This window comes from Neodothiora populina, assembly GCF_041146345.1.
Source record: "Neodothiora populina strain CPC 39397 chromosome Unknown canker_contig_14, whole genome shotgun sequence".
NCBI classification, from domain to species: domain Eukaryota; kingdom Fungi; phylum Ascomycota; class Dothideomycetes; order Dothideales; family Dothioraceae; genus Neodothiora; species Neodothiora populina.
Window position 1 is genome coordinate 1059405 of NW_027191408.1, and position 22003 is coordinate 1081407.

General features: G+C 51.0%; 8 protein-coding genes across 10 annotated transcripts; 5 read left to right on the forward strand and 3 right to left on the reverse strand.

Moving 5' to 3' along the window:
* Positions 1–658: 658 nt before the first annotated feature.
* AAFC00_002288 (uncharacterized protein) lies at positions 659–2334 on the forward strand (the record flags this gene model as incomplete). Of its 2 annotated transcripts, none has more annotated exons than XM_069341584.1 (3): positions 659–804; positions 863–1605; positions 1697–2334. In XM_069341584.1, the coding sequence occupies 3 exons, from the start codon at positions 659–661 to the stop codon at positions 2332–2334; spliced, it is 1527 nt and encodes a 508-aa protein (XP_069201673.1). The 2 variants fall into 2 exon arrangements, with proteins under 2 accessions (XP_069201673.1, XP_069201672.1); XM_069347998.1 differs by having other exon boundaries at positions 1675–2264.
* Positions 2335–2840: 506 nt separating this feature from the next.
* AAFC00_002289 (uncharacterized protein) lies at positions 2841–5013 on the reverse strand (the record flags this gene model as incomplete). Its single annotated transcript, XM_069341585.1, has 3 exons — positions 2841–4118; positions 4189–4485; positions 4837–5013. 3 exons carry the CDS (start codon positions 5011–5013, stop codon positions 2841–2843), a joined length of 1752 nt encoding a protein of 583 aa, XP_069201674.1.
* Positions 5014–6169: 1156 nt separating this feature from the next.
* Positions 6170–7946, reverse strand: AAFC00_002290 (uncharacterized protein; the record flags this gene model as incomplete). Its single annotated transcript, XM_069341586.1, has 5 exons — positions 6170–6773; positions 6827–7295; positions 7349–7684; positions 7753–7837; positions 7902–7946. 5 exons carry the CDS (start codon positions 7944–7946, stop codon positions 6170–6172), a joined length of 1539 nt encoding a protein of 512 aa, XP_069201675.1.
* Positions 7947–9009: 1063 nt separating this feature from the next.
* AAFC00_002291 (uncharacterized protein) lies at positions 9010–10348 on the forward strand (the record flags this gene model as incomplete). The annotated part of the gene is made up of 5 exons (XM_069341587.1): positions 9010–9264; positions 9316–9351; positions 9404–9585; positions 9640–9859; positions 9917–10348. 5 exons carry the CDS (start codon positions 9010–9012, stop codon positions 10346–10348), a joined length of 1125 nt encoding a protein of 374 aa, XP_069201676.1.
* Positions 10349–11634: 1286 nt separating this feature from the next.
* Positions 11635–13199, forward strand: AAFC00_002292 (uncharacterized protein; the record flags this gene model as incomplete). Its single annotated transcript, XM_069341589.1, has 3 exons — positions 11635–11739; positions 11797–12173; positions 12227–13199. The coding sequence occupies 3 exons, from the start codon at positions 11635–11637 to the stop codon at positions 13197–13199; spliced, it is 1455 nt and encodes a 484-aa protein (XP_069201677.1).
* A 318-nt stretch (positions 13200–13517) lies between these two features.
* On the reverse strand, positions 13518–14945 carry AAFC00_002293 (uncharacterized protein; the record flags this gene model as incomplete). Its single annotated transcript, XM_069341590.1, has 1 exon — positions 13518–14945. One exon carries the CDS (start codon positions 14943–14945, stop codon positions 13518–13520), a length of 1428 nt encoding a protein of 475 aa, XP_069201678.1.
* Positions 14946–16141: 1196 nt separating this feature from the next.
* On the forward strand, positions 16142–19972 carry AAFC00_002294 (uncharacterized protein; the record flags this gene model as incomplete). 2 transcript variants are annotated; one of them, XM_069341591.1, is made up of 1 exon in its annotated part: positions 16142–19972. In XM_069341591.1, one exon carries the CDS (start codon positions 16142–16144, stop codon positions 19970–19972), a length of 3831 nt encoding a protein of 1276 aa, XP_069201679.1. The 2 variants fall into 2 exon arrangements, with proteins under 2 accessions (XP_069201679.1, XP_069201680.1); XM_069341592.1 differs by having other exon boundaries at positions 17816–19972.
* Positions 19973–21039: 1067 nt separating this feature from the next.
* On the forward strand, positions 21040–21889 carry AAFC00_002295 (uncharacterized protein; the record flags this gene model as incomplete). Its single annotated transcript, XM_069341593.1, has 4 exons — positions 21040–21078; positions 21132–21394; positions 21453–21513; positions 21575–21889. The coding sequence occupies 4 exons, from the start codon at positions 21040–21042 to the stop codon at positions 21887–21889; spliced, it is 678 nt and encodes a 225-aa protein (XP_069201681.1).
* Between the last annotated feature and the right edge of the window lie 114 nt (positions 21890–22003).

Consider the following 22003-nt stretch of genomic DNA (forward strand, 5'->3'; position numbering starts at 1 on the left):
TCTGTGTCGTCGGAGAAAGAGGAGGGTGGTGCAGTGTATAATTCGGCGGGATCGACGCTGTCTGGGAACTGGTTGTGGTCACTCATCTGCCGCTGTCATTTTTGTCTAGATCTGTTTCCACAAGTCGTCGAGTACAGCAAGAGTCGTGCAAGAATATCGATATAGCGAAAGTGAAGCGTGACATTTGACAGTTACCCAGAGCAGCGCCAAGACTTTTCGACGTGTTCGCGTCTGAGGCTCTCGCGGGATCGACGAGAAACATTACCCGAACAGGTTTGACTGTCGGGCACGGGGCTCTTTCCCTCTTTTCCCCAGCCGGATCACTCTGATTATCTCTTGTGCGAGTACTCCGTAATGCAATCTATTTCCTCTATATTTCCTCTGCATTTCCTGGCTCTCGTCCTCGTCGAGTGCTTAAGATCAGAGACCGAGAAACACTCGACTTTTCTTCTGGAATGCCATGCGCTGCAGCAGCCGTTGCGCCCTTGCTCCTCCTTTGCCTGTCCTAGGTACCTGAGCTACCTGGCTAGTGCATACCTTTGTAGTCCCTAGCTGAGCCACAAGTGCATTCCTCGTGTTTGTTGTTATTGTTGTTCCATTGTTGTCATTGCCGTCCATGACGTTATAGATACATAGCGTATATATCAGGTCAGGTCGCATGGGCTACTCGTACAGCAACAACACATGCCGTCGCCTGCCTCCAGTATTCGAACGCGACTTTGCCTACGCGGACAGCGTGCCTGTCCTCTTGCGCATGGCCACGACTACCAGCATCGCCGACACTCCAGCGCGCTCCTTTGCCGAGTATGTCTTGACTCCTCTCTTGCAAGAAAGCAAACATGAAAACTCACCTCCCAAAAAGGCTCGTCTGCGGTCCGACGATAGACTTCTTCATCGGTCCCCAGCGCCGACAATGGTCCATCCATCGCAACCTCCTCTGCTACCATTCTCCCTACTTCGATGCCGAATTCATGCATGACGAGGCCCAGCAACATCGACAGCTCGACTTGCCCGACGAGGATCCTGCCGGCTTCGAGTTGCTGGTCAAATGGCTGTACCAGGGGCGCCTCGACGACATGACGGGGCTGACCGACGACAAGAAATACGACTATTCCGTCGCATGCCACAAGCTGTACATGCTCTGCGACAAGTTCCATCTGCCGCTCAAGAACGAAGCCATCGACCGCTACCGTCAGGGACTCCAAGAGGCCCAGCTCGTCCCCGACGCCGAAGAGATCAACGACATCTACCGTCGCGCCCCTGCCGCCTCGCCCTTCCGCAAGCTCATGGCCCGCATCGCAGCCCGCCAGATGATGGATCCCGACACGGAAAAGGACGCCGAGAGCTACCGCCTGTGTTTCGAGGACAATGCCGATTTCGCCGTCGACCTGGTCAATGCCATCAAGGCCGGCGCTGGCGGTGTGCTGTTCGACGACCCCACCGAGGGCAATCGGTGCGACTACCATGACCACTCGCCAGGCCAACGCTGCAACATGGTCACAGCCGCCTCTGTCGCTGCGCCTGCGCCTGCGCCTGCGCCTGCGCCTGCTCCTGCTACTGCCACCGCTGCCGCTGCCACCACCACAACCTCGATCAAAGGCAAAGGTAAAACCTGACTTTCATTCCCATCTCTCCACCTTGTCCCTTCTTCCATCCCGATAATGACGATTCAAGGTCGGTTGATTCCATCTCCCAGGCCTCGAACCCCACCTCAGCCCGCCCAAGCGCTTTCTGTCACGCAGGACAAAGGCAACCGAATCCGCCCCGGCAATCACCTTTCCAACCCATCCCTCAGACCACAAGCCCGTCTTTCTGCACAGTCGAAGCCACAGCCGCTCGTCAACGGACGCCGACAGCAACAGCAACCACTCCCGCCGCCGCCGCGACTCGACAGAGTCAACCGAGTCGTCGGCGGCACACAGCGATACCAGCTCGTCCGCGACAAACCTGTCAGGAGAGACTCTGTGCACTCCGGCCTCTCCAACATCTCCAACAATGGAAAACCACAATCACAGTCGCGAGAACCTCGAGCCGTCACAAACACAAGAGCAGGACGGGACACAAGACCCGAAGAAGAAAAGAAAAAAGTCTCCTCGAAAGTTGAAAGTCCTTACTCGAGCGGCAGTGGATCCTCCAGCGGATCATGGAGCAGCAACGGTGGCACCACAGACGACACCTCTCCAGACGCCTCGAGTCCCAGTCCGACCAAGCGAAAACAACCCCCTAAGCTACGTCGACGCCCAGAGGCGCAAGCTTCCCCGTGAGGGTGACCCATCGGAGCTCAAGAGCAGAGGGTTATGGGATTACTGGAGGGGGAGGGAAGCGACGGCCTGATGCTTTTTTTCTTTTCTTTTTGCATTTCTGGTCACTTCTTCTTCCTCGATTGTCTTTGGTCATCAGTCCAGTTGGAAATACCTTTTCTCTTTCTTCGCTCCGGCTTTTTCTCATGGATAGATACCCCCGCCCGTCTCTTGTCTGTTTCATCTACTTTTATTGTATCTCATGATCATACAACATGTCACGACCAATGACTCCCGTTCATCTACCCGTGTCAATATCGTCAGCGCACGATATCCTCGTAGAGACATACACACAGATACTGGTGAGATTGACCCCCAAGAACAACAGTGTGCTTGGGTACAGCGTTGCTCCAATTTCTCTGTCCTTTTCATCGTCAAACTCAATAATAGTATAATATACATCTCGTCTCTCCTTCATCTTTCTCTCTCTCTCTCTCTCTCTCTCTCTCTCTCTCTCTCTCGAAACCAGCGCAATCTCCAACAGAAAAGCAAGTATGAGAAACAATCAAAACCAAGTATATTAAAAAAAAAAGGGGCGCGCTAATGATTCTTAGGCAAAAGCCACCTGCCCTTGCCATCCCTGAACACTTCGTCTTCAGTACCATCGCAGATATCATCATACCTCAACCAGCGCCGCTCGATCACCGTGCGCGCGCCGCCCTTCCAGTCCTCTGGGTTCCACCACTGCTTGACGCCCGACTCCCACGCCGCCTGTGGCTGGGCTGGCAGAGGCACGGCAGCAGAGACGGGCATGGTGGCGTCGAAGTCGTCGACGACAGAGACTGTTGTTTCGGTGGAGTTGGGCGGAGACAAGGCCGTCACGGGGTAGGTGCCGCTCGTGACGGCGACGACGCCCATGGGCGCGTAGATCTGCGCTGTGAAGAGGGTGCGCGCGTGTTTCTGGAACCACATCCTGTCCCACCATTTGCGGCGGAGGTCGTCGGAGCCGCCGCGAGGCAGGATCAGAGTCACGGGGGATATGCCCGTCACGACGTCCGTCAGCAGGGGTACTTCGCTCCATTTGGCGGAGCGGGGCAGCGGGTTTTCTTCGCTGAAGGTCCAGAACGGGGGCACGGTTGTGGCGATGTCTGGCGAGGGCGTGTCGATTTTCAGAGGTGATGAGGATTGCGAGATGGATAGGTGTTCGTTTGCCGTGTAGATTCTTGAGGCGTCGTTTAGTGGGATCCAGGATAGCGTGCCGTCTTCGCCGCCGTATTTTGTTGTTGTGGTCTCTGATGGGGACGACGCGACGTACGCTAGCTTGCTCTCGTAGTCTAGGCCGATGCCGAACTCGAGCGATGTGACGTTGCGCGTCTGCACGGATGCAATGTCTGCGGGCTTGTATGCTGAGCTTTTGGCTGACGAAGAAGATGAAAAAGCGCGGCCGAGCCAGGACCTTGACGACTGATGCAGTAGCTCTCGGTGGATCTCTTGGTCGCCGTAGATTTGTCCCATGATGCGGTGGATGTCTTGGTTGTCGCCGTTCTGTTGCATGCGGTGAGCCACCTGGGCGTATAGTGCACGCAGGGCTTTTGCGCTGCCGATGATAAAGTCAGAGTTCAGATATCGCGGACGAGTGGTCTGCGGGGTTTTGTCCGTGTCCGAGCCGTAGGTTGATGTTGGCAAGATGGATTCAGGGGCTGCGTAACAAGCTGCCTCCTCCTTCGTCCAGGGGTCACAGGTCCTTTGCGCCGCGAAGACGATCTCTTGGTGGATGTGGTACGAGTCTGAGCCTAGTTGCTTGACGATACGCTCGTCTGCCTTGCTGTTGATGTCGAAATAACGCGACAACAGTGTCTGCGGTCTCAATTGAAACCACTGAAAATGCAAGTCAGCCGTCTGTATACCTATCACACGAGCATCATTATATGAGACGCAAGCTACTCACAGTGTTGTATCCATCAACAATAAGCACTACGTCTTGATCCGCGCGCTTCTTCAGATACTTCTGCACATGTGCGACTCGGTCGCTAGCAGAGTACTTGTGACCCTCTTCGTGTCCCTTGGCAGGTTCCTCCCACCCGAGGATCGACGGATTGGTATAGCCCAGAGCCCCTGAGCTCACTATGTTCTTACATAGATTTGAGTCTGCCTTTGGCGCAGAGGATAGCAAATGTAGAAAGCTCGGCGGCAACCTGTCTGTGCTTATGACTGCATGGCCCGATGAGCCTGATAGTGAGTGGCCCTAGGTGTAGAGTTAGTTACTGTGCGCAAGACTCTGGACCAATTGGCAAGGAAGATCTTTCGGTTCCCGAAGCTGCCGAGAGCAATGTAGTCTCTTCGTCTCTGATGGATAGCAAACATCATGTGCATTCAGACACACATGACAGCGTACAGGAACAAGCTGCTGCAGACAGCTTAGATATCTAGCTGTCAGAAGCGGCATCCAGAGTGGCGTGTCCTGCCTCCACCAATATTGACCCGAGCATATCACTCCCTTTCCTCGTATTCTCTACCATGCTGCCCGCGCAAGCCAGAAACCAAAAGATCCGCTCAAAGACACAAACGCCAAACGACTAACAAGATATGGACTCACAAGAAGGTACAAAAACAGCAAGAAAGCGGCCGTGCCTGCTCCCAGAATGATATTACGAGTCTTCGAACTTTTGTCCTTGAGTGTAGTGAAAACGCTACTGGCACCAACGAGCTGGTAGCGAGGACTGTCACCACCGCTGGATCCCACGGCTTCCTTGATCTTGCTCCAAGTCTCCATGGTCGTATATCAAGTATAAGTATAGTGTGCTAGTCCAGAGAAAGCCAAAAAGGGCGCTCCCGTCGTATAGCAAGCTTCAGAAAATATTATAGAGTCAACGCAATAAACATCACCTGTCGCAACCGACAGAAGTAAAAGAATGTAAAGTGTCGTCGCTAGTCGTACTCGGTAAACCTGAACAACCTCTTTCTTCAAGAAAGCAGGCGCCGATGTCGATCTTGTTGAAACTGTATATCGCCAACAAGAGAAAGACAAATTTACGGATAGACAAGCAGCAACGGGGCCCAGATGTTTTGGACTTCCCTAATCTCAGATAAGGGTTAAAAGAGAACGGGTGGGCTTGCGGCTGACGGACAAATGTCCAGTATTGTAGCTGCGTACAAGTACAACCACCCCCTTCGTCGCGTCGGCGTTGTGCTGAAACCCCTTTAGCCCACATGGCCTCATCGTTTTAGCGACTTCGACTCGCTCGCCAAGAATCTTTTGACTCCTGGTAGCCCCGAGTTAACCGATGATATGCTTACTGCACTATGCATCTGAGGCGTCCGGGCGGATAGACGAGCCTAAGACCTGACAGAGCCCAAGAGCAAAGACGCCTCGCCCAGCAGAAGCTATTCCCACAGTAGCGCAAGGGGACGCCCGTTCCTTTCCAACGGCCAAGAACGTTCCGAGCGTTTCGATTAATTAGAGCATATCACTCTGCTGTTTTCGATAGTGTTCACCGTGCCGAGCTGCGATAGCAGTGCCGCTCAATGGGTTTGTCTTCGAGTTGTGCTTGCTGTTAGCTGATGGTGCAAACTCCTCGAGTAATAGAGAAGCTTGGGTAGATAGCTTGGTCATTTTGCCAAGGCAAGTTTTGCGAGTCAAGATACGAGGTCTGGTGGGAAGCTATCAAGGTCGCGTGCCTATCTATGGCAACAAAGTTAGATGGAGGGGCATGTGGGGAGATGTTTCGGTTGATGTTCGCCAGCGATAAGAATCGCGTAAGTTACCCAAGGAGTATAGACGAATTATGGAAACAAGTTATGGAAATATAATGATACAGAGCTATCTGCCTAATTTATGAAGTATGTAAAAAAAAAAATCAAAGGCGCCCAATCTTTAAAAACGTCAAAAGATCATTATATAATTAAGAACAAAATGAGGCATCACTCGTCTAGAGGATGTTGCTCTTTCCGATGGACTCGACGTGGAATCCAAGAGCCTCCAACTTTTCCACATCAAGGATACGTCTGCCATCGAACACGAAAGCTGGCTTCTGCATCAGTCCCATGACGCGCGACCAGTCAAGGCGGCGTTCCTTCTTGATGTGCGTTCCGTGTGCAAAGACCGAGTCCTGGCGGCTTCCCTTGCCAGCCATCTCGATCGCGCTGTCTTCAGCCTCGGTGGGCGGGCTCGGTGTCGCCGCTGCGGCTCCGGCCTTGCTCTTGTTCGAGAACTCATCCCATTCGGTGAGGATGACAACAGCGTGCGCGTCCTCTGCAGCGTCGTATGGGTTGTCACAGACTGTGACGTACTCCTTGTAATCAACACAGCCAGCGATTTCCAACTCTTCCCAGATGTGCTCCTTTGTGACTTGAGGATCGTAGATAGCAATGCGCGCTTGTTCTGCAACGAGGCTTTTCACCACTGAGATTGCCGCACTCTCGCGCGTGTCTGAGGTGTTCTTCTTGTATGCGAAACCGAATACTCCGATTTTCTTGTGAGTGATGTTGTTGTAGAGACAACGGATGATACGCTTGGAGAAGCGATCCTTCTGCCTGCGAGATTGTTAGCAACCGATCAAAAAGCTGCGCCATGGAGGCCCGCTTACCATTCGTTGATCTCAACAACTGATTGCCAGTAGTTTGCGACTTCGGGAAGATGAAGGCTCTCGGCCATGTACGCCAGGTTCAGAACATCCTTGCGGAAACATGAGCCACCGAAACCAACCGAGGCTTGCAACATGCGCGAACCGATACGGGTGTCAGAGCCAGCAGCGCGGGCGATCTCACTGACATCGGCACCGGTGGCTTCGCAGATTGCGCTGAGCGCGTTGATGCTGCTAATGCGCTGTGCGAGGAGCGCGTTTGCGGCGAGCTTGGCCAACTCAGATGACCATAGGTTCATCTGAAGGATGCGCTCCCGGGGGACCCAGCTGGCGTACAGGTCCTCCAGCTTGTTGGCGGCAGCCTGTCCGGAAGGCAGGGCGCCGATGAGAATGCGGTCGGGTTGAAGAAGATCAGGGATGGTGGTTCCCTCGGCAAGGAACTCAGGGTTGGAGAGGATATCAAATCGCACTCCTTCATACGCGTCAGCTTGAAGGTTGGTGACATCAAAAGACACGGATACTGACCAGGCTTTCCCGTTTTCTCTAGAACCTCCCTCATAATGTCCGCTGTCCGGCAGGGTACAGTACTTTTCTCAACAATGATCTTGTCGCTCTCTGCCTCAGCAGCGATCATGCGAGTGGCTGACTCCAAGTATGCCAGGTTAGGTGCTCTACCTGCACCAGTACCGGCAACCTTGGTTGGCGTGTTGACACAGACAAACACAATGTCAGCTCTCTTGATAGCGCCCCTGACATCGGTAGAAAAGAAGAGATTCTGCTTTCTAGAGTGTCCATCGCGCGCAATCTTCAAGACCTCGGGCAGTCCAGGCTCATACAGAGGAAGCTTGTCGCTGTTCCATGCTATATGTGAAAACAAAAGGTCAGCCCCGCGGACTGAAGCACCACGACACCTATAAGAATATACGAACCTGCAATACGAGGAACACTCAGATCGACAACGTTGACCTCTAGTTGAGGATTCTTCAATGCAAGCACTGCACCACTAGGAGCACCCTAATACGAGAGATGCTATCAGTCGAGGCCCGAGAAAGCTAATCATATGCGGAGACAAACTTACGACGAAACCTGCGCCAACGAAGCACACGCTCTTGATATCACTCATAATTGCTAGTCGTTCTTTTTCTGGAGAGAGAGGATAAAACGAGTGTGTTTGATGAAAACTCAACGGAAAGCAGTTGGACACGATATGCTAAGATATCCTTTCCTCAAAGTTGTAGACGAAGAGTGAAGTTAATAGGTGAAAGGGCAAAGTGTACGAAGCAATGCAAATTAAACATGCGATTGGTCTCCCCTAAACATAACCGTTGTGGAAGACGTGCAGATGAGGGAAACGTTTGACGGCACAAGTACTGTGGTGGTACACTATCATCCCACCTTGCGCTCGCGCGTGCTGATTCGAGCCCTGAATACACATCTATAGCCCCATCTCACCCGTGAGCAATCAAAGCGTTTGTTCTAGGGTGAAATTCCCGTTTCTATCCCCTGCATTTAAACTTGGGCCCAAGGACTTGGCCTGAAATGCTAACGGCGCCTTCTTGAGTGCAATGACGCTTGGTGCACGAGAGGATGGCATTGTGAAGCCAGGGAAGGATCTTGCGGAACCAGGACCTGGAGATTTGTGGATCCCGTGGCGGAAGTCGCTTTGCTTAGCGGCCAAGCCTGCCAAGGTACCGCAAGCAGCAACCTCGTCAAGCACTTTCCACCCTGGTTTTTGCCGAGTATGCCCAATCATAGCGGCTCGACTCCCACCTTTCCGGCTCACATTGGGACGTCTCACAGGAACGGTATGCGCGTCCTACCGGTCATTGGTTTTGAACGGCTCTTAGTCTTGGTCGCCTCCTATGATCACTCCTGCGTCAAGTAATCAGCCCCGCAGGAGCGCATCGTGTCATGGGGAGATAACAAAAGTACTTCCGGCCAAGTCGGATTGCGGCTACGGCACCAAAGTGGGCATGGTCTAATACTTGTATTGTGCACTAGACGACTAATTAAAAACACGGACGTGGCGTTGTCGGCTTCAAATGCTGGCCGGACTTTAATCGTGTGCATGAACTCTCATTCTCCTACTTTGCTTTGTATACTATAGACCAACACCCTAGATTTGCTCGAAATTCAAATCCGGAGCCCTTCGTATCCAGTGGAGTTAGCAGAAATACGAAGCAAACATGACGACACACAACATCAAGGGAGAAGATGGCTACAACATCAGTGAAGAAGCTGTCTCACCGTCTCCTTCAGAACAATTCAACATCACCGACCAGGAGCAAGACGAACAGAGACTCGGACTGCTATCTGAAGATGTCGAGAAACAGAGCATCCCAGCAGAAGTCAAGGCAGAGAGTGTCAAGGAAGGAGCCGAATATCTAGTATCCACACGCAAAAAGCTCAGCTTTCTTGCAATCTACTTTGCACTGAATCTGGTATGTCCTTTTGCAACTCCAGTGTTGTGCCACGAAGACTAACGACAGTAGGGATTGACGTTATACAACAAAGCTGTATTGGGCCCTGTATGTTATGCGATCCCATGGCCATTCCTGCAACTCTTGCTGACTTGACCAGTTCAAATTTCCATGGCTTCTCACGGCTCTTCATACAGCATTCGCGTCACTCGGATGTCTAGGGATCATGATCTTGATGCCCCACCATCTAAGGCTCACAAGACTGAGCAGACGGGAGAACTACATTTTAATAGCATTCTCTTTCCTTTTCACAATCAACATCGCCATCTCGAATGTCTCACTGTATGACTCCCGATCATCTTGCTATGGCCGGAGCATCCGCTGACATCGCCTTAGCGCTATGGTATCTGTGCCTTTCCACCAGATCGCCCGCTCAACGACACCTGTCGCTACCGTCCTACTATACAAGTGGCTGGGTCGCAGCTACTCGACTGCGACTTATCTTGCATTGGTGCCAATCATCCTAGGTGTAGGACTTAGCACTTTCGGTGACTATTATGCCACGTTGCTCGGCGCATCCCTCACCTTCTTCGGCGTGTTTCTCGCTGCTGTAAAGGTATGCCACCCCCTAGGGTTCCAAAGTCTTTACACATGCTAACATGTTCAATTTCAGACTGTCGCGACGAACAGACTATTGACTGGATCTCTTAAACTACCTGCTCTCGAAGTCCTCTTGCGCATGGCTCCCCTTGCAGCGGTCCAATCACTTTTCTGGGCCTACGCTACTGGCGAAGTAGGCCGATTCGTCGAGTTTACCAATGAAGGTGGACTCACAGCGGGCATGATCATAGCTCTGCTCGGCAACGGATTCCTCGCTTTCTTACTCAACATCACTTCCTTCCAGACGAACAAGATGGCCGGCGCTCTCACATTAACAGTCTGCGGAAATGTCAAGCAGTGTCTCACTGTACTACTTGGAGTGCTACTGTTCAATGTTCACGTCGGCTTACTGAATGGAGTCGGAATGATGGTCGCACTAGGGGGTGCGGCATGGTACAGCAAAGTTGAGATTGACGCAAAGAGGGCGACTTCCGCGGGTCGATGATTGTGTTTCGTCATCTATGGACTTTTAGTGTCCACTTACTAGCTAATTCATGCTCATAGTGTTACTGTATGTTTGATATAGAACTAATATAATAAAATGGGTCTATCACGCATTGACACGAGAATGTGTTCTCGACCTTCTGTAATCAAACGCCGAGTCCGGAGGCAGATCGTGACGATTGGACGGGAAAATCATGTTGCTCATGGGTTTTCTGAGATACTGTACCCCAACATCCCGGTGATTGCGGATTTGACAAGGTTCGCCTCCTCATGTTTCATCTCGATCACTCAAGCTTCAGTGGATTGTTCCGCTTCAATAGACACGGCAGCGATGATTACGCATTCCAGTCACACCAGTTCCACCAAGGATAATCTAGGGGTCAGGGAGTTTCTTGGGTGAGTGACAAACGGCTGTATAGACGTCGCTTGCAGGGACTCATAGATACCGACAGGCAACGACCTCCGCTATCGAGCAGGGCAAAAGATCATCAGCTCCTTATCGATTTCTGATTTCCATTACGCCAACGGTCCTGAGACGTTGCGACTCAACCCCCAACTGGGACTTCAGCTGCTTCTTGATCGCAACGTTGATAAACGTCCCCCTTCTATTCACTTAGGGGCGAACGCTCCACAGCTCTTGATCTGATGTACAAGTATACTCCGCACCACATTGAAAGTACATTGAAAGTACATAGAGTGATTTTGTGGAAGGTGATCGTCCCTGGATTCTTAGCGACCGTTTCCAGGATATCGCCTGCCAAGTATTTTAGGGCGATCGCGAAAAGCGGCAAGAAGGCCCTGGTATTACATGGAAGAACGCCGAGACGCCGTGCAGTGAGAATCTGATAAAACTCCACTTGGTGCTTCTAAAAGGATCATGCAAGCTGAAGGATGCCGATCTAGCCTTCTCGCGCTTGACCTCCTATTTTTGACGGCGCTGCATGTGGTGCACACCAGGGTGGATAACAATACAGTAGCATCTGACATCCGTGCCCACCAGCCTTCTACATCCAATCTCGTGGCACGCGGGTGATGCTCGAGGGGCCCCTGATATATAACGATTAAACGCCACTCTAGTCTACAGCATCAAGAGTTTCCTTCTAGTGGCATGCTCGGATCGAACCCTTACTACAATTTGATCTTGCAGTACAGAGTGTAATATCAAACACATCAGCGCCTGATTTCGCGCATGATCTATTGACCACGGCTCTTCCACGCGCTGGCTGGATACGAAATTCTATTCAGCATTGTCCATAATAGTTAACAGTGATCCGTACCTTATACATCATGTTAGCACACCCAGCGACGCTGCTGCGCAATGCGAGTAGGCCAGTTGTTGCGCTCTTCGCAGCTGTTCCAGTCTTATTTCTTTTCTGGTATCTCTTTGCCGGAGTATGTACACGTCCACTGCTGTCGAACAGGCCTCTTATACTGACCAGATGCGCCCAGACATTGCATCCATTGCCACAAGGAGCGCTGCACTATTTGATTCCGGCGACGAGTAGCAATACCGATCTTTGCAAGCTCCTCGTATCTGGACAGATCCTTCATTATCCGATACCAGCTCTCATCAATTGGGGAGCACCAGAGGCCAAGGATGCGTACAAGCAACATCTTGCCAAAATCGAGACTATTCTCAATTATCTCAATAAACTGCAAGCCACGAAAACTGCGGCAGACGATGATCTGATTTTGATTCTCGATGGCTTTGACATCTGGCTGCAATTACATCATGAAGTACTGATCAAGCGTTACTTCAAGGTCATCGATGACACAAATGCCCGGTCCGAGGCTTTGTATGGCCATCCGGCTCGCCACTCGGTTCTGTAGGTGTATCTTGTATACCGGAGCTATGTCCATTTCACTAATGTTCATTCAGCTTCGGTCCGGACAAGATCTGCTGGCCTATTGATTTCTCCCGACCGGCTTGCTGGGCTGTTCCTGACTTGCCACTTGATCGAGGCGCTTTCGGACCACCTGCGGGCACGGAAGATCACAATATGCCACGTTGGTTGAACTCTGGAACCATCATGGGTCCTCTTGGTGACATGCGGGATATGTTCCAAGCGACCTTGGATCTGACGCAGAAGAATCATACCACCGATTCAGATCAATTCTATTTCGCTAACGTTTGGGGCGACCAAGAATATGCCCGTCTCAGCTCTGACCCTACGCGCCTACAGAAGCGAATGGACATCATTGATCCTCAGGAGTCTAGGATAAGAGAGAGCTCACATTTTAGAGCTGCTTCCGTCATCGAGCCTGGCCAGAGGACTGAATACTTTGTCACCCTCGACTATCTATCTGAACTGTTCCAAACCCTTGCATTTTACAAGGGCTTCCTTACCTGGATGCGGCCAGACCACTCCTGGACTCCTTCAGTAGCAGGCGAATACCCTGGTGTCGAACGCTACAAATTCGAAGTGCCCCAGGACGTTATTGACTCACCAAGCCCGTATGCTGATCTCAAGACCTACAACGGAACCATGACTACAGCCCAAGCCGGTCTGGCATCACGTATGTGGGAGAATATTGAACTATGCATCAACACCATCACCAACCAGGTGCCTGTCTCTCTTCACTTTACCGGTGAGAAGGGTCTCCGAGCTATCTGGTGGGAGAAGATCTGGTTCCAGGCCGAGTCGCGTCTTCTCAGACAGGCAGCTCTTGCGGCTCCGGAGCGTCCCCTTAATGGTGGAAAGCCTATTAACGGCAAAGTGTGGGTGAACGGTCTGCCGCCAGGCTCGGACGGTGATAGATCTGGAGCCATGGGCGACAACGAGGAATTTCTCACCTGGGACAGGCTCTGTGCCACGCATGAGCACTGGGTGTTTGACAACCACGCTGCATGAGAACCATTTCCGGCTCATACGTGAAGAAGGAGGGCGCTTACTTTCTACTTGTGGTAATTTAGGGGCTCTTGGCATTATTGGGAGTTGATTGCGTTTGCTTGCCGAAATTTATGTGGACCGGTATCAAATACGTTCATGTCATGCAATAGAAAGGGTCGGAACAGTATTATGCGTAATGCTATGAATGAGGAGAAACATAGCACTTGTTGGACTTATTTGGTGCACCTTTTTAAACCCGCACGGGACAGTGTGCGCGTTCGATGCAATTATTGGAGAGTCGAATATATCCTTAATCATCTAACCAAATGTAACGATAATTCAAAGTTTCCACTCACGCCTGCCTACCAGCTTCTGCTTGTCCAGAGTCCTCCTACCCTCAGGCCCCTCCTCGAGCCCGTTCTTCTTACCCTCAGGCACATCCCTCCATGCGAACTTCTTCGTATACGCCGTCTGTCTACGTTCAACAACATCAACCACGTGCTCGCCCAGCACAGGCAAGAACTTGAAGCCATGTCCACTGCCTCCACTCGCCACCATCAAGCCCTTGGCGCCAGGGACATAGTCGATCAGGAACGAGTTATCCACGCTGTCAGTATACCAGCACAAACGCCCTCTCTGCATATCTAGCTCAAGCAGATCAGGCATATTCTCCCTGCAAAAGGCCCGGCACGCCTCGAGTGCTCTCTGCGGAACCACATCGAGATCAGTCTTGGGATACGAGATCAATCGACCCTCAGGGTCACGGGTGGGTGGCCACGCGTAGTTCGTGTACTTGACGCCTCTGAAGCCGAACTTGATAAGTCCGTCTGCAGTACGAGGGAAGCTGTACAGCCCGCCTGTGCTGGTGCCGGTGCCTGCCGGGCCGTAGTTCTGTATCTTCCAGCTCCACACGGGGAATTTTTCCGGCGAGTACTTGTCCCAGAGATCACGTCGATCTTCGGGAAGTTTGACGAGGACAATGCTGCCTGCTGTGGTTTCGAGGAGGCGGTCTGCTTGGGGTACAAGAGATGGTGTCCATCCTCCTGCTGCTATGATCACGAGATCTGCATGGTGGGTGAGCCCATCTGCTGTTCTGATGCCGGTCACGGTGTCTTCGCTCTTGATCAATGAAGTCAATTCTCCCACCTTGGGACCAAGATGCGCATGGACGCCGGCTTTGACGCACAGATGCAAGGCATACGCACATGCTTTGCTTGCGAGAAGGAAGCCCGCGGTGGTGTCGAGGATGCCATCTGTCTCTAGCCTACGTTCGGCACGTCTGAAGGGATCAATCTTGGCTGCCGGGATTCCGTGCACGAGGGCATCTTTCACTCTCTGTGGGTCTGTGATGCGATACTGAGTATGCTTTATGTGCTCAGGGAAATGCTTCTGTGTCTCTTCCTCGAATTCATCACATTTGTTGCCAATGCGAAGGAACCCACAGTTCTCCCACAGTTTGTCCTCCTTGGACAGGGTCGCGGGGAGGTCATCCGCATTTCTGATTTCGTGGTTCCACTTGTCCCATTCCTCCATAGCGCCAAAGGCCATGTCCTGATAGAGTTCTTCTTTGCCGTAGGACGCGCGCAGAATCTTGTTTTCATCTGCACTGGCTGCATCGCAGCCTTGCGAGACGGCATATCCGTTCCGGTCATACTCCTGTTTGTCAAATATGTGAATGTCTTTGTAACCTCTACGAGAGAGATGCAGTGCGCTGGTCAAGCCGGATACGCCTGCTCCTACGATCACTATCCTTGCCGATTTATCCATATTACTATGCAGGTGAGGAGAGTTGTGTTTCTGCTCGTCACGAAATGGTAGATATTAAGGATATCAAAACGGGGCAATGTTCACGAACGGCACCTCATGAAACACCATCAGATATAGCTGAACTGCCTAATACTTCTCATATTCACCCTTCAGTAACTGATATCTTGCATCGACTCGAGGTCGGGATATTCGTAGAGTCTTGGCCGAGACGGTAGATAGGGCAGCTAAAACCCCACCCTCTTGTGGCTCGTTTACCTGAACATGTTTATGGCGTGAGTCTACAAACAGTGATCGCGCAAAGATGAATGAACAGACAGCTATAGCACCCGGCCGGATAGAATAGCTTCCTAAGCGATGTGGTCCGGATACCGGCATCTTCTGAAAGTGGTCAGACAGCACCGAGTCAAGGCGCTCAGTCTACTACAGCTATCAATGCTTTCGCTAGTACATTTACCAGACGCCGTCCGGGCAGCTTGTGGAGCCCACAGTAAGCACGTCCAACCTCGCGCAAGCATGAGTCGAGGTTGCTACAGGCCAAGAGTTCCAAGAATCAGCTATTGCACAGTCACAACATTGGCATTACTAGAGCGAGTCTGGTTTGTGCGACTGAAGCTTATAACGCCCTTCTGGCGGGTCAAGACGGCAATCCACATCCGAAAGTGTCGCGGCACCCAGCAACTTATATTATCATGCATGCATAGGTGGTGTACGCCTGACACGTCAGGTGCCAATGGCAAAGAGAAGAATGAAGGCATCTATTTCAGTCATATCAATCAATTATAGCGCTTATTGGAGATATAGAACCGAAAGCAGGGACAGTCTCCGTACATCCGTACCAGAGATGATCGGATGGCGTGTTTCAACGCTTGACTTGATCAAGCTGGGCTGGAGGGGATCAATCCGGAGTAAGGCAGGGGCGGCTAAGGCAGGATAGGGCTGACAAACTATTGCAGTGTTGACCTCCTTCGTGTTACGTCAGATAGTCTAATTAAATCAGGTTCTTCCAGAGGGGGAGGGAGTAGGCAGCAGAATGCTTACAAAATGAGTTAGGTACTCGAGCGAGTCGAGGAAGCTGAATGCATGTTGCTCTTTTCTTTCTTTTCATCCAATCTTAATTGCCATTGGCATCATCATATGCTTCTAGTAGGCTGGTCCTATATCACTTTCCGCGTCCGAGACGTGCATCTTCCCCAGTTATGACGACGTGGAGCAGAGATCAGGAAGAGGAATATCAGCGACGCTACAAAGCGCCTTATACTTCCCATCGTCCGATCCCTACTATACAGAAATACGAGCAGGAGAAGGAGCAAAGGCAAGAGAATGCAAGCCAATATGCAAAGCCGCGCGCTTCATCGTCAAAACAAGAGAGTGATGACGCTGCAAACCGCTACCTATGGTCTAATGAGCACAGCCAAAATGCGTCCGAAGACGAAGGGCCAGACCAACCTGAAAGTCGTGTAGAGGAGAAAGAAAGTGGATTAACTCGCCGACAAAGGACTCCTTTTAATAGCGGAGGGAAGGAAAGCAAGAATAATGAAGAAAGTCGCATCACCGAAGACACATCAGAGGCAGTCACCAGCACGCTGTCCCCCAAACAGCGCCGCAAAACGCTGGGTAAGCGCCGAGGATCCAGAGCAGAGCGAGAAGTAACAGACCCGGTCACGCACTTGCCTGTTAGAATACACGACCTCCAGTCCTCGGACTTGAAAAAAGTTCCGGAGAACCTGGCTCCACCTGGCTCTGACTTCAGGACTGCGACGGGTCTGGCGGGCAAGACCAAGGACGATGACGAGCTGAGGGCTGAGACCGCCGAGGGCCAGCGATATCATAATGAAATGGAGAATCTATTTCCTCCTCCAGAGTATGAAGCTGTGAAGCAACAGCTTGTTGGCGTCTACTCGAGAGGTATTGTCATCGGTCTGGTCTCAATGGCTGTAATTGGATACACACTACTTGCTGTAGAGAGAGGCTTTGGCGGGAGAGATACTTTACGTGTCTACGTGACGGGTTCTGGTATCAGCTTGGCTGGTGTTGCCGCTGTAATCGTCATCATTGCAGCTGTGCGCAGATGGATGAACAATAGGATCAGTACGATTTGGGAGGAGGAGCTGTGGCATGCTCAGAGGCATGACACCAAAGCGCCTTCTAACAATTCTCATGGAGACAACGAGGTTCAGGAGAGCACTCATTGGCTGAACAATATCCTAGCATCTATCTGGCCGTTGGTCAATCCCGATCTGTTCATAAGCTTGGCCGATACACTAGAGGACGTCATGCAAGCTAGTCTTCCCAGTATAGTCAGGATGGTTTCAATCGATGACATTGGGCAAGGCAGCGAGTCTGTTCGCATCCTAGGTGTTAGATGGCTGCCGACTGGTGCAGCAGCTCGTTCTGTTGGCTCGGATGGTAAACTCAGTGAGAGAGAAGACAAGGACCACCACAATGATCGCTCTGTGCCCGGAGAAGGAGATGTCGATCAGAATGCAGCCCAGGACGATGGGCAGTCTCAAGGAACCGATACGAAAAACCAGAATGGTAATCAGCAGGATCAGACACAGGTTGCCGAGGGAATGGAGGCCGAAGAGGGCGATTTTATAAACCTCGAGGTCGCCTTCTCGTATCGTACACGTTCCTCTGCTAAGAAGTTCCGCGAGCGCGCGAAACATGCACACCTCTACATCGCCTTTTATCTGCCTGGCCGCATCAAGCTACCTGTATATGTTGACTTGAGAGGTATCGTTGGTATCGCAAGAATCCGCCTGCAACTAACACCAGACCCGCCGTTCTTCAGTTTGATGACATTCACCTTCTTAGGCCAGCCAAAGGTAGATCTGGCTTGCCTACCTCTCACTCAAAAGGGCCTGAATATTATGGACCTGCCGGTGATTTCTCGCTTTGTGCAGAGTGCCGTCGACGCCGCGATGGCTGAATATGTTGCACCCAAGAGCATGACTCTTGATCTGAAAGATATGCTCGCAGGAGAAGACTTCAAGAAAGACACAACGGCAAGAGGCGTCATCGTCTGCAAGATCAAGCGTGCATTTGACTTCAAGCAGGGTGACCCTGGCATCCCTCTAATCCGCGAGGGATCGGCTGATCCATACGTTACTGTTGGATGGGCCAAGTTCGTCAAACCTCTATGGTCAACTCGCGTCATCTTGTCCGAAATGGAGCCACACTGGGAAGAAACAGCGTTCCTTCTCGTGACGCCAGATGAGCTTAACGTGGACGAGAGACTACGTGTTCAGCTGTGGGACTCCGATCGTGTGACCGCTGATGACGACCTTGGAAGAATCGAAATGGACATCAAAGAAGTGATGCGAAGCCCAGAAACGAGAGGCAAGATGTGCGACAGAGTTGATGGTTTCAAGGCTCTGAAAGCAGGAGAAGGCATGCCTGGAAAGCTCGAATGGAGCGTTGGGTATTTCCCAAAGACACACATCAACGATGTTCAGCTGAAACAGCAGACTGCCGAGCCTGACATAAGAACTCAGGAGGTCTTTGACCGCCACATCGACGAGATCAGTGCAAGAAAGCTTCGTGAGGCCAAGAAAGACGAGACGAGCGAGCGTGAACAACTGCGTCTCCAGCAATACAAGGAGTACGAAGATCGCATGATCATCTCAGCACCTCCGCTACCAGAATTTCCTAGTGGTATTCTGGCAATCCAGATTCACGAAGCTACCGGTGTCGAAGTCCGAGCACTCCACAATGCCAGCCGTCACAACAACGATCAGGAGCATAGTGACGAGGAAGAGCAAAGCGAGGAGTTGCCCTCTTGCTACTGCAACATAATTCTCAACCATCAAAAGATCTATCGCACTCGCGTAAAACCGAAGAATCAAAAACCGTTCTTTAATGCCGGCACTGAAAGGTTTATCCGTGATTGGCGCAACACTGTCGTTCACATCGCCGTAAGAGATTCGCGTGTGCATGAAGATGATCCACTTATAGGCATGGTCAGACTGCCGCTTGGAGACATTTTCAATGACAAGTCTCAAATCAACAACACCTATCCACTTCATGGGGGTGTTGGATACGGACGAGTACGCGTATCATTGGTCTTCCGTGCTGTCAATCTGCAGGCGCCTCGAAATCTGATCGGATGGGATTACGGTACGCTTGTCATCAATTCCGAAATCACGGGCAAGAATATCTCGAGCGACTTGCATGGCTTAAGACTGAAGTTGCAGACTTCTGTCTCGATAGCACACATGTATGGGAGAGATCGAAGCGATTCAGATCATCATCGCTGGACCACGAACAAGGATAAAACCATCCATCTTGGCGTTCGTAAGCGCTACAGTTCTCCGCTTGTGATCCAGTTTCGTAAAGATCGACACTTTCTTGACAAGACCGCTGCTTTCGCTGTTCTCTGGCTGACTGATCTGGAAGACGATGAGGAGACCGAGATTACACTCGATGTTTGGAAGGGCGATCTCAAACGCGCCACCACATGCTATCTGCGCGAGTGTGGAGAGAAAGTCGGACAGATCACTTTGAAAGTGGCATTCTTTAAGGGACTCGATAGGGCCCATAAGAAGCTTGCAAGTAAAGACCATCACCTCCGCGATGTTATGGAAATCATCGAAACATCTCGATATCAGACACGGAGCAGTAAAGAAGAGGTCGGCGCAGTCACTTCCGTCCACACATCGAATACGGAGGAACGGCCCGCTTTGAAAGATGACCATGATGATTCAGATGATTCGTCTTCTGATGAGGAGGAGGACGAGGGCTCCAAGGGACACCATCGACACCACAGTCTTCGCAGTCTTCGTCGCGAAGAGAAGAACAACGAGGAAATGCAGGCTTTGCAGAACGACGGCGAAAGGAACCTTAGAAGCTCGTGGAAGGAGTATCGATCCAACGCGAAGCAGATGCATCGCCGCCATCGGGGCGTCATGCAATTCAAAAGTGCAAGGACAATGTGGTGGATGAAGCACAAGGTCGAAGACGTCCACGATAAAATCAGTGGTGTCTTTGATCATCATGAACGGCAGACTGGTATCGAGACGGAGGCTTAATATTATATAAAATGGCGACTACCTAGCTGTGCAACACAGCAGCGTCAGGCGCTGATGTGTGGTCGACACAAAAGCATGTAAATAAATACTACGCTAATCTTGTAATGATTTATGTTCATCCATGCCACCCTTCCGCAGATTGAGTTATATGTCGTCGACGTATCGCTACGGCTTTGAATAGCACCGGAGAGCCACAAAGACCGCCCTCAGCCATCTATGTACGTTGTATAACATAATCATTGAAGAATCCAGTGTAGATTCAATAAATGCATTAGATCAGGACCGACTGTGTTCTTGAATCCTGCACATGCAGAAGCCAAGAGCAGACACACAGTGATTACAGCCAATGATGCACTGTAATTCAAGCTGCTTATAAGATTCGATCGCTGTTCACCGCTTCCACAAGACCAGAACTCTTGTATGAGGACCCACTAGCCTTCTACAGTGACGTTCAGCGGTCCCGATATGCACAGTAGATCGATGTGTTACCATTCTCTCCGTCCAACAATATACGGTACTTGTTAGTAAGCTAGGTACTGTACAATATTAACCGACAATCTTGCATGTACAAGGATATTATACCTTATCTCCGGTGGAGGGAGCGGGGCAGCGAAGCTTGTAGTACACACAAGAGACCACGAATTCACCTTGTGTTACTCCGTACCCTTCTAGCTGTAATCAGAATGTCCTATGACCGACAAGACACAGCAGCCGCATAAGCTCAATTCATTTGCTAGATTACTAAGTGACTTGCTACGTCAAGATTCTGACATACCGAGATAGTAGACTCCACAGTGACTTTTTATAGTGACTTTTATATGCTGAAGTTGACAGTTGTTCGTAGTGTGGGGCTACAGATTGTGAGTGTCGATCGAACTTTGTCAGTCCATTCGGCAGAGGACCGCGAATGGTCATAGATTTGTAAGTAGAGCGGGGAGCATAGGTAGGCTAAGGCATTAAGACCGCATCATCTGTCGGTATATAGAGAGTGACCCTCTTCTTCCTACATATTCTTTGTCTCTCAAGTCTACTCTTACACACGCACTCAATAGCACCAAACAATCACAATGTCTCTCAAGCCTATCACTCTTCACGGCCATGCTGGCGTAAGTGTACACATGCCACAGCCTGATACAATGCCATTGACAATAATTACCAGGGCCCCAACCCATGGAAGGTCGCACTGATGATGGAGGAACTTGGCGTCCCATATGAGACCAAGTACTGGGACTTCGCAAACCTCCATAAGCCCGACTATGAGAAGCTGAACCCCAATGGCCGCACACCTACCATTGAGGACCCGAACACTGGACTCACTCTTTGGGAGTCTGGTGCCATTGTTGAGTATCTCATCGACACCTACGACAAGGAGGGAAAGTTCACATACACTTCTTCACCCGAGAAGTACCAGCTCAAGCAATGGTATGTATTGTTGTGTCAAAGACTGCAATTCTTGGCACATGTTAATGGTAAAATTTAGGCTTCACTTCCAGGTCTCTGGACAGGGCCCGTACTTCGGCCAGCGCGTCTGGTTCTCTGTCGTATGTCTTTCCCCAAATTAGTTGTTGAAAATGACCGGTGAGACTGACATAGTCATCACAGTACCACCCTGAGAAGGTCCAGTCTGCCATTGACCGTTATGGCGGAGAGATCAAGCGTGTCTTTGGTGTCCTCGATGCTCACCTCAAGAAGACCGGTGCAGAGTACCTAGTTGGCGACAAGTACACCTACGCTGACCTCTCGTTCATCCCATGGAACTTGCTTGCTCCGATGGCCATGGGTCCCGACTTCGAGAAGGAGATTCAGACAGAATTGCCAACCTACTGGGCTTGGTGGCAGAGGGTTGTAAACAGACCCGCAACCCAGAAGATTAAGAAGGACAGAGAGGAGGCAATTGCCGCGGACAAGAAGAAATAAACCAGTTCTGCTCTGATCTAACCACCGCCTACATAGAGAGCATGTAGAAATGAGTACTATGAAATATGACAGATTGCAGCGTTCATACATCTTCATGTGATTCTGTATAGAATT